Source organism: Gadus chalcogrammus, chromosome 19 (assembly GCF_026213295.1).
Source record: "Gadus chalcogrammus isolate NIFS_2021 chromosome 19, NIFS_Gcha_1.0, whole genome shotgun sequence".
Classification (NCBI taxonomy): Eukaryota; Metazoa; Chordata; class Actinopteri; order Gadiformes; family Gadidae; genus Gadus; species Gadus chalcogrammus.
In genome coordinates this window covers 7,210,083-7,220,774 of record NC_079430.1, presented here as the reverse complement: position 1 = coordinate 7,220,774, position 10,692 = coordinate 7,210,083, and the positions used below count along the sequence as shown (strand labels likewise).

The 10,692-nt window shown below is 43.6% G+C and overlaps 1 protein-coding gene across 1 annotated transcript; it reads left to right on the top strand.

The window, feature by feature from the left end:
• The first annotated feature begins 177 nt into the window (after positions 1–177).
• zgc:92275 (cholesterol 7-desaturase nvd) lies at positions 178–9,754 on the top strand. The gene is made up of 7 exons (XM_056578890.1): positions 178–893; positions 3,065–3,253; positions 3,884–4,062; positions 4,488–4,613; positions 6,054–6,173; positions 7,083–7,259; positions 7,670–9,754. Exons 1-7 carry the CDS (start codon positions 476–478, stop codon positions 7,829–7,831), a joined length of 1,371 nt encoding a protein of 456 aa, XP_056434865.1. The 5' UTR covers positions 178–475; the 3' UTR covers positions 7,832–9,754.
• Positions 9,755–10,692: the final 938 nt, after the last annotated feature.

Sequence of the window (10,692 nt, the reverse complement as noted above, 5' to 3'; positions counted from 1 at the left end):
ATGGAAAACCTATCATGGATTCGACTTACAACACAATTTTTTGACTAAGCCATAATACTATAGGCTACTAAAAAATATGCATAATATATTTATTTGCATTAATCTATTTTATAGCATTGTAAAAGGATTCTATTTCAATAATGAAATACAACGTAGGCTACACAGTAGCATGCGTAGGCCTACCCCAGGTTAAACACCACTGCGCTAAAAGACTGGTGTGTTCCTGTGTTCAACCTATGATATCAAAGTTGCCATTGTACTTTTAACGCCTGGGCAGTAGGTGTGGTTAAATCTAAAAATCTTGTTTCCAAGACGCCCTATAGTTTATGGTTGCCACTCCCCAACGACAACCCCTGACAGAACTGACAGACACGTGTGGTAGTACAACGCCACCCCTCGAGTTAAAACCCTGCCTGATGCTGTCACTTCGGACCGCAGTCCCCGAGCAGTGCGACCACATCGCTCCAGTGACACGATGGACGGCCTCTGCATGTCCCGTCGCAAGGTGGCCGCCGTTGCCCTTGTCGTGCTATGGGGGCTTGTCATACACGTGGGAGAACCGTTGGACTCTATGGGCACCGGATCCCCATTATGGAGAAAGACCGGTCTTATCGGCGCACCGACCAGGGCGGTTGTGTGCGTGGTTGCTGGGATATCCCTCCTGATCTTGGGCTGGCTGCACCGGCTGCTCTTCTGCCCCCTGGAGCTGCTCCGGTCGCCGGATGATGTGGGCTACATTGCGGAGGATGGCCGCTCCCGCGCCCAGGCAGCCAACGAAGTGCGGCGAAGACGGAAGATTGGCGAGCTGCCCCCCATCTATCCAAACGGCTGGTATCGAGTGATGGATTCGCACATGCTGCAAGTTGGAGAGGTGAAGAATGCTACTGTTCTAGGTATGATAACTGTAAACATCTTCCCTGCCACTGCAGTGTTTTTGTGTGGAGTGATGGCGATGCCTTTGCAGAGTACAGAGATTTATGTCCAGGGGCAGCCCAAGGTGTTTTGTGACCCTGGGAATAGTAACGTGCAATGGGATCCCCATCGAGGCGAAGTAGAGTTGATGTTTTAGTGCTACTAGTCACACGTGGAAGTTATTCATGGGCTGGCCGTTGGATTGATTGATGGAGAAAATGGCATAACTGCAGTCAGGAAATTCAAAGGTGTAATTCATAACCAAAACCTTTTGCATGTTTTGGGTGCTAAGGAACATTAAAAATTCACTCACGCCAAGCTATTCTCCTATTGTTTGGCAAACAAACGTGCTCGTCTGACAGGTGTATAGTAGTTGGATACCATGGTCACAAGCATATCAAGTAACTTGAATGGTTTACAAAGACAAAAAAACAACACAAAAATATATTTGGATTACTATGATTTATATCCAATCCTAAATATAATCTAAGTTTAAAGCACAAAAGGTGAATGCATGATATAGGGATTTCATTGTACAAACAATGTCCACATAATATAAAGGAATGTTGAAGAAATCTGACTAATTAAATATGTACTATCTATTAACTATAATATTAACTATAGTTTCTTTGTTTTCAGTTAGTCAGGACCTACTCACTGTCCAACTTCCGCGCTTCTCTGTCCTGTATCATATAAAAGAAGTATATTGAATTCTGCTTGGTCAGCCCCTATGTGTGCATTGCTGCAGTCCTTGGGATTTCTTCTCTGCTTCACAGCAGTCGAGCAGTGGGTATGCCTTTGGTCCGTGGTCCTCTATCCGATATACATTTACCTTTCTTGTGCGGTCAACACCAAAACACACAAACTTAACCTTTGACTGATGTCAATCTTCTTAACCATCTCCACTGATTGACTGGTACAAGTAATCAGCCCTGGCATTTAACAGATTGACAGGTCCACTAACGATTTTGAAGAGGCCTATTTATTGAATTACATATCTTAGACCTAATTATTTTGTGCTGCTGCATGCTTTTAAATAAGCTTGGAGTTATGTGTTATTATAAGTGTAATGCAGTGTTCATGCATGCTACGCCGATTGCCTTTTCAGTTCTGCCACTTTAAAGTCAGTTCAGACCAGGGCAGCCTCACCACTTAGTTAGCCGAATACTGCCTATTAGCTCAACAACAACTAGGTACAAAGTAGAAGAAACTTCCTCAAATTAGACCCACAAGGCAGCCTTTAAACGCTTACTTAACTCGAGGCTGAAGACAATCTCCAAGGTTTTGTTGCTCAAGTGGTGCGGAAACAATTTAAAGTAAAAAAAAAAGCCTGCCTTGCAGAACCAATCAAAAGTCTTCAGCGTTAATGGACCCTGAATGGATCCTTATTTTGTAGTCTGTTCTTAAGTCTTGAGTTTTAGGGAGCTAAATGCGCCCAGCTGTGTATTTACAAAGTTCTTAGTTGCCTTGTTACATTTGTACACTCACTAAGATAGAGCAGAGAAAGACTAACTGGGGACACCCAGCATACAGAATTTAAATATAGGCCGCTTAACTGTCAAGAACTGATTTAAAGCTAATAACGAGCAGGGGCCAAGTATTCTGAACCCCTCAATGTATTGAACCAAAATCATACTAAAACAGGCTTAAATATAAGTTAAATAGATAGATTAGATTAGATAGAAATAGATTGTACATTTTTACTATTTCCGTGCAATAACAACAGAACAGGACGCAAGTGTAACTTTGCAAATGTAACGTTACCTCCAGCCTTGGGGAGGCTACAAGAGCATATCAAATGTTATTAAACCTTTATGTAGATTGTAGAGCATAGTAGATAATAAACATAGGAAAGACAGGTTTATCACACCCAAAAAAGGGGGTTTAATTATTTACACAAAATCATGTAATAGACAATTTCATCCAGAAACAGTGCATAACTTTCACTCACATACCTTGTTATTATCAAGGATGTCTCGTGTCTGATGGAGTCATGAATTAACTATGTATGATGTCCTTTTCAAGCGCGTGAGTGCTGCTTAATGTCCACCTTTCTGTGTATGTGTACATGTTGCTTCACTCTTGACAGTTGTCCTGAGATATCGCTGGGGTCTCCCTTCAGTGACCACTCTCAATCTTATCACGTGACCAGGGGAGCAGGTGGCGGTGTTCCGGGGGGACAACGGGAAGGCCTACGTGGTGGACGCCTACTGCCCCCACCTCGGGGCCAACCTGGGGGTCGGAGGTCGCGTGGTGGGCGACTGTATCGAGTGTCCGTTCCACGGGTGGCAGTTTCGCGGCGAGGATGGCAAATGTGTGAAGATTCCTTACGCTGAGAAAGGTATGGCAGGCTGGGGGGTGACGGCAGTACAGTGAGTCCTCTGAAGGATGTTTCAATGATGTGCTATGGTCACTTGGTGACGCTGTTTTTCCACTTTCCAGTTTGGGTGATTCATCTGTTAAGCATTTCCGCCTGTTGTAATTATGGATAATTATTATTAAATTATGTTTATAAAGGAACCAACCGTTTGGTTGGTTCCTCACAGTTAATATGTTTCTGAGTAATGACTGAGTTCTTGTTTGTATCCTGCTTTTCTTTCTAGAAAAAAATCGTAAGGTTTCTTCCTCTCGGTTTGTCTTTGCACCTGGGTCTTTATGTATTTTGTACTTAAGTCAGTAGTTTCAGTGAATGGAAAGTTCAAAATGTATCCTGATATGTCACACACAACACTTTGGCGTATCCCAACAATGTGCTATTCTAAGATGTAGCTGTGAGGAGTAGAAAGATATAGTGAGATTAAGAGAGGCTCTTATCATTTGGGTGCTCAGATACTATCAATACCTGTACAACTACAATATCAAAACACATTTTATCTATGCTGCTACATTATGATTGCCATTTAATAACACATTTCCTAATTAAAGTGTTGATGGTGTTGATTTGTCTGTCTTGTTGGCATGGTGACCCCAGTCCCTGAGTTTGCCAAGGTGCGGCGTTGGACCAGCTGTGACGTGAACGGTCAGATCCTGGTCTGGTTCCACTGTGACGGGCTGGAGCCCACATGGAACGTTCCAGAACAGCAGGAGATCACGCGAGGAGACTGGGTCTACCGCGGCAGGACCGAGCACTTTATTAACGCCCACATAGAGGTAGGTGTTGGTCTGCGTGTATGTATGTGCTTGAATATGATATGATGTGCTGCATTGTTGTTCATTCATATATTTTGAATCATGTCTTATTGTCTATGAGTGATTTTCTTTGGAATGCGTTTAAGATGTGATGCCTGCCTATGCATCAATAGGCGCTTCTTCCTATCCCTTTTGAACATGAACTGTATTATTTGAGGTATGTATTTGTTGCTTAGGATTCTGAGGATCCCTTGTTTGTTTTTTAATTTCATTTTTTTGCTCATTATTTTGTTAGTATTATATCTTACATTACATTACAGCTACTACTACTAACTACTGTTGTTACTCCCTTTAGCGGTGTGCAAGCGACTTTAAAGCAGCCTCAAGTCACCTTTACCTGTGTGACCTTTACCTGTGTGACCTTTACCCCTGACCTTTCTGTGCAGGAGATCCCGGAGAACGCGGCAGACATCGCCCATCTGGCCCACCTGCACACACCGGGCATCGTGAGCGGAGTGGACCTGCGCTACACCAACAGTAAGACCTGGGAGTTCATCAGACACGACTGGAAGGTACGACGCTAACCCGCAAACTATGTGGGCTAGGCCAGAGGGGACCCCAGCTGGTTAACATGGGCCGGGCTGATAGTCACTCCTTCGGTCAAATACACAAGGAAATACAGAATAGAAACATGGAAATAATTCTGGTAAAAATAACATTTATTCATGTATATTTTGTTGTTTGTTAAAACATTTTTTTGTGCATTTTTGATTAGTAAAATAATGGAATAAAAAGGAGACAAAATAGGCCTACACATCACAAGTTTAGTACATTACAAAGATGTATAATAATGAAAAAAAACAAAAGAAAACAATCCATATCATGTCCTTCCTAGTGCGATTTAGTCATTTAGTTACAGTTTGGTTAGTTGTTTTTATTTCCTTATGGTAAATGATTAAATCGATTACTTTCTGTTCGGAATGTAAATCCTTTTATCGGAGTAACTTGAGATAGAAGAAAAGATTACACTCATTAATTCTGCTGCCATGACAACAAGTAGGTTGAATTGGAAGAACAACATCATCTAAATTATTGAAGTCTTTGATGGGGTTATTAGACTCAAGACACATTGTTTACAAATACAATTATTCTAATTGTCGTAATTGTGGCAAGTTTTCCTTTTTGATTATTAATTGTAAACTTTGAAAAAGGTTATCTTGTAATGTGCTGGTTCAGATTAGTTAATAATGCATTTACCTCAGTGACATTCAGAAAGGTTTATTTTTTACCTTGCCTTTTCAAGGTAAAAGCAAGTGTTGATCAAACTTTTATACTATTATGAGTTTTGGTTTATATTGCTGGGTAATTTTTTTGCTACGTACCACGGAACAGAGATTTTTTCTGTCGCTCTGATGAGTAATCTGGTGAAGCATCTTTAGATGTGTACATTCCCAAGCTCTGCCACCAGAGTGCAGTGTCTCCCATTCTTTATCCCTACTGAGAACATTTTTGCCTTCTACATTTGGCTTTTGTAGTTGAAACTTGATATTGGCACTTTCTGAAGAACAAGAATGCGAGAACGTACTGGCTAGTCCTACCTACGAATTTATTTGCAATATATTACAGTACCAACAGCAATATATTGTTGTCTCTTTCTTTTGATAAATTTACTTTGTAAGTCAAATTGTGTAACTGTAAGTCACTTTGGATCAAAGCGTCTGCTAAATTACCTAAACATAAATATAATTTCACAGGCACGCAGCAGAACACTATTGACAGTTTCAGACTATATCGCCTGCAGTCCTCCAAATAGAAACCAGGCTTTATCACCCTAAAAAAATAACGACAGTCCCCTTCCATACTGCTGCTGTTAATTTTAGTGTGTGTGTGTGTGTGTGTGTGTGTGTGTGTGTGTGTGTGTGTGTGTGTGTGTGTGTGTGTGTGTGTGTGTGTGTGTGTGTGTGTGTGTGTGTGTGTGTGTGTGTGTGTGTGTTCGTTCGTTCGTGTTCCAGGTCAAGTGGGAACCAGAGTCGGATCCTAACAGCCATTGCTCCAGGATGCTGGTGAAACACTCTCTGACCGTGTTCGGTCGCCACTGGCCTCTCATGGACATCGATGTTGTGGCCAGACAGGTACTGCTTTTTAAACTGCTAATTACTATTTTGTCAGTTAGCAGATACTTTCCAAAGTGTGTAACAGTGAATTCAGATGCTGGTCTTTGTTGAGCAGGGTCGGGGTAAGGTGTTGCATCTTGTTATGTTTGGAATCATGTCACCTTTCAAACTGTCTGTCACGGTTCCTCTCTATGCTGATGACAAACAGCCGTGGGAAGTGGGAAAACCCCAATGACTCACCAATGTCCTGAAGCCTCTTCAACACCTCTGTTAAAAAATAAAACACTTGTTATGGCTGACGTCTTATTGTATTCGTCAATTGCTAGCTCCTTAAAAAAGGAACATTGTGCTTTACATTTATTCTTTTCAAAAAATTTGCAACGTAAATAATATATAAAATGTGACTAGATTCCATACAGGGCTTTTCTTATCATTATAGCAGATTGCTAGACTAGGAACCAGACAAATCTGCCAGCTCTTGTTTTATTTTCTCTGGCATCCCTTCCTGTTAAGACTGATATCCACCGTTTATTTGATATGGGGCAGGTATGATACGATGACTGTACAGATTCATTGAGCCATTTTCACAACCAACCAAGATGGCTGCCGCTGATGTGTCACAAGTTTTGTTGCTTTGATTAGTTAAATTGATAAAAGCCCTTGGAAATCGAAAATGAACTAAGAGGTTTCACACAGTTGCGAATTGGTCTGGCGGCATAAGGCCAGCAGATTGCAGCCGGCAATATCAACCATTTCAGGTGTCAACCATCTCATCTGGAGCAGTGGGAGATTGTTATTGTTGTTATTTACTCTAGGACTTCCTAATCACATGTAGGAGTAACCAAGGACCACAGCCCATAACCTCCAGGTCGCCTCTGCGTTCATCTGTTGAGCTCCACTCCCGTTCACCCCCTGTTTGTGTTCCAGGTGGGCCCGGGCGTGGTGTTCCTCCTCTTTGAGCACAGCTTCTTCGGCAAGGGGGTGATCATGCACTGCGTGACCCCCCTGGAGCCCCTGCTACAGTGCGTGTCCCACACCATCTTCTACCAGGCCAACGTCCCCCCGCTGGTCCCCAAGTTCATCCTGAGGGCCGAGTGCATCCAGGTACACTGGAGCCTTCCCCCTTTACCTCTACCTCTGTGTGGGCGTTGAAAGGGTTTAGTGACGGATTTAGTGACGGATTCATGGTGCATCAGAGACAGAGAAAAATAAAGACGGGAAGAGTATAGGCTAAAATCTAAGTATAGAAAGGCAATATAAATATAGAATATAGTAAAATATGCATATGTACACTAAAGCGTACACAAAATATATATATATATGTGAAAATAAGGAGTTTAAGGAGTGCAATATCCCAGCTGAAACACTAGGATATTGCACGTATATAAAAAGTAATTTGTAAAATGTAGAAATTTAAATATGAAAATGTTATACAATATATACAATTGTATATTCAACTGTCAAATCCAACGTGTCAACTGTTCCCTGTGCCCTGTTGACCTCCGCCTCCGCAGTTCGAGCGAGACGTGATGATCTGGAACAACAAGAAGTACATCTCCAAGCCGCTGCTGGTGAAGGAGGACTCGGCCATCCAGAAGCACAGGCGCTGGTTCAGCCAGTTCTACAGCCCCGGAAGCCCCCGGCTGGCCTACCAGCACGACACGCTGGACTTCTGACCCCTCTGCAGCAAAACAAAGACGACGGCCGGGCGGGAGGGTGCCTCCCAGCCCTCGGCCGGCTTGGGATGGGGAGGGCTGGGGGCTGGAGGCCCTGGTGTATATATCAACGCCGTCAAAATGTGCGAAAATTCAAATTTCCTTGTAAGTAAAAACCTTGAGAACTAGATGAAGCACCAGAGGGTGTCGGAGAACCGACTGCTACACCTCGTATAACACGAGGTCCTCGCCGGCTCAGGGCCGTCCAAGACTGCATCTGCTTGGGGTTTTTAACGAGGATGTGCAACGATTCGTTTTGGTTTTGAATGCAGCACGACCCAAGCGATAAAACGCATAAAACCTCCTTCAGTCCGTTTTGAATCCGATGTCCAGCCTTTCATACACAAGTGCCTGAAGACTTCACACCGTTGACCTCGTGGACAGATCCATCAGGTTAAGTGATCCGACCCAGAAGTGAACTCGGCTCACACGTGAAGGTTGAGCTTGCAAGTCATTACTATTCAAGCATTACTGAGCGAAGCACACCACAAATGCCTGATGATTACCGGATGATTGTAAAAACAGCAAGGTCTAATTCTGGTCCAGGTCAACGCAACGCAAGGGGATTTACGGACCCTCCTTCTGTCCACCACAAGGGCCCAATAATTGTAACCTGTCGTAGAGGTGATGCAGCAGCAAGGGCTGTGATTGGTCCGCTCACTAAAGCCCGACACAGAACCAAAACAGGTTCTGCGTTGTCCTTGCGTTGCGTCGACGTGGGAGCATAACTGAGCCTTTAATTGTAGCTTATATTGTGAACATGCTATGCATAATCCCCAACCTCAGTACGAGGAAACTTGAGCATGAGGCTTTCAACTGCATGGTTCAGCAGCACTTGAATACGCCAAACGTCCCCAGTGGCTCTGGTTCAGTGCTGTGGACTTGTGGGAAAACATTGACCATCTAGAAAATACTATAGGTCAACTATAAAACATATCTCTTCAGCTTATTACATATATCACAGAATGACCCCATGACTCAATCAAAATGATTGAATTGTCTGCAAAGAAAATACTTTCAGTTTGACTGAACTGGACAAGCGAGGTCATTAATGATTAATCAAACCGGGCGACGTGCCAAATACTCGGACCTGGCAGCTGCACTTCAATTAGCTTTGGGGTTTAACACGTGGATAAACAACTGGGATAAAGTGGTTCCAACTGAACACTTGTTCATATCTGTTTTGCAACTGAAGTAATTCCATTGACTTGGAATTATTCTCTTGATTGTTTCCTTCAAAATATTCCCCATTAATATAGGACTCCACAGCTTATTTGCAAAAATATATATTTGTGTCCGCAACACAAGGGAGTGAAATGAGTAGGGCAATGTTTCTTTCTTTCTCTTTCACTTTTTTTTTACTAAACATTTAATTGAATCTTAGAGACTTAATTTGTTCTTGATTTGTTTTGGTTAGTATCCGATACCTGAAGAGCAAGAAAGTATTTATTAATGATTTCTTTTTTTATCGTTTTTAAGACTTTTGAGCCAATGATTTGCTTAACACTGTTATATGTTAAACTGACCTTACTGGAAATATATGATTGTTATGTTATTATCCACAAAGGAGGTAGGGCTGTATTGACTTGTTGATAAGACTGACTTTGTGGCATTGAAGGTCATTACGTCACACAATGTCCCGTTTGTAATCTGTTTGTCAGCTCAGTTCACCAAATGAATAAACCAGCAACGTTGGAAAGCACAATAGGCTACTACTATCATATCAAGATCTGACATGAACTCTTTTCTGTATCTCACAAAACTATATTATTTTTCTAATATAATTTACATCATTTGATGCTACTGCAATAAAATAAAACACTGAATCTACTGTGGTAGGAGGTTCCTGTCTGCATTTGTCTGGATGGCTCAACATTTGAAATTGAGTGGAATAGTGGATGTTTGTGACCGCGCTCTGCCCAGTGGCACTGCTGCTGCTGTGGGTGTAATCTCTAAACGTTTGCATATCAGCACGCGTGTCCTCTAAACGTGGGCTGATACTGAGTTATTGACTTGGCTCTAGAGGTGCGGTGGGGGCTATTATATTCCACCATTACATCAACTGTGTTTGCTCTCACTCTCTCTCTTGCTCTATTGTTGAACTTTTTTTCCGTGTGGGAATTCAATGATACGTGTTCTGTTGTGGAAACATGAACCTCATTCCCAGAAGTGGCGACTGATTCAGTACTTCAATTCCTTTTTTGGAACTTTTCCAAACATATTTTAAACCTTTATTTCACGTTTGTTATCAAACATGGATCCGACCAACCCCCCGGTTCTCCCTGGGACTTCTGAGGTAGTTTCTGTCTCCCCAGAGGAGGCGGAGAAGGAGGAGGAGAAGAAGAACGAACTTTACCTGCCAGGTGTCGGATCGAGCAGCAGCGTCCACGGGTCTGACCACCTGGAACAGAACCGAGCCTCGGTCGCCGGCAGAACGGCTGCCGACGGGGCCGACGGCACCACATCTGCGCCCGGCGAGCTACTGGGATTCGACGGCGCCGGCCAGTCCCGTCCTCATCAGGGCGGCGACGACGACGACGCCGCCGAAGACCGTCGCGACGAATGCCCCATCTGCAACGAGCGGTTCGGACCGAGCGGGGAACGGCGCCTGGCCTTGCTGCACTGCGACCACGCACTCTGCCACAACTGCCTCTCGCACATACTCAAGCGCGCCCGCGACCCCAGCCGCGTGCAGTGCCCCTTCTGCAGGCAGAACACCCCGCTGTCGAGCAGGGACTTCGCCCAGATGATGCTGGGGAAGGGGTGCCACGATAACGCCGCACCGGCGACCTCCTCCTCCTACTCCTCCGCCCCCCTGCTCG

What these genes read in the sequence shown, in the direction of transcription:
- zgc:92275 (XM_056578890.1), top strand. Translation starts at nt 476, where the DNA reads ATGGACGGCCTCTGCATGTCCCGTCGCAAGGTGGCCGCCGTTGCCCTT. An exon ending in GATTCCTTACGCTGAGAAAG is followed by an intron (nt 3,254 to 3,883) that starts GTATGGCAGGCT and finishes TGGTGACCCCAG; the next exon opens with TCCCTGAGTTTGCCAAGGTG. An exon ending in TTATTAACGCCCACATAGAG is followed by an intron (nt 4,063 to 4,487) that starts GTAGGTGTTGGT and finishes CTTTCTGTGCAG; the next exon opens with GAGATCCCGGAGAACGCGGC.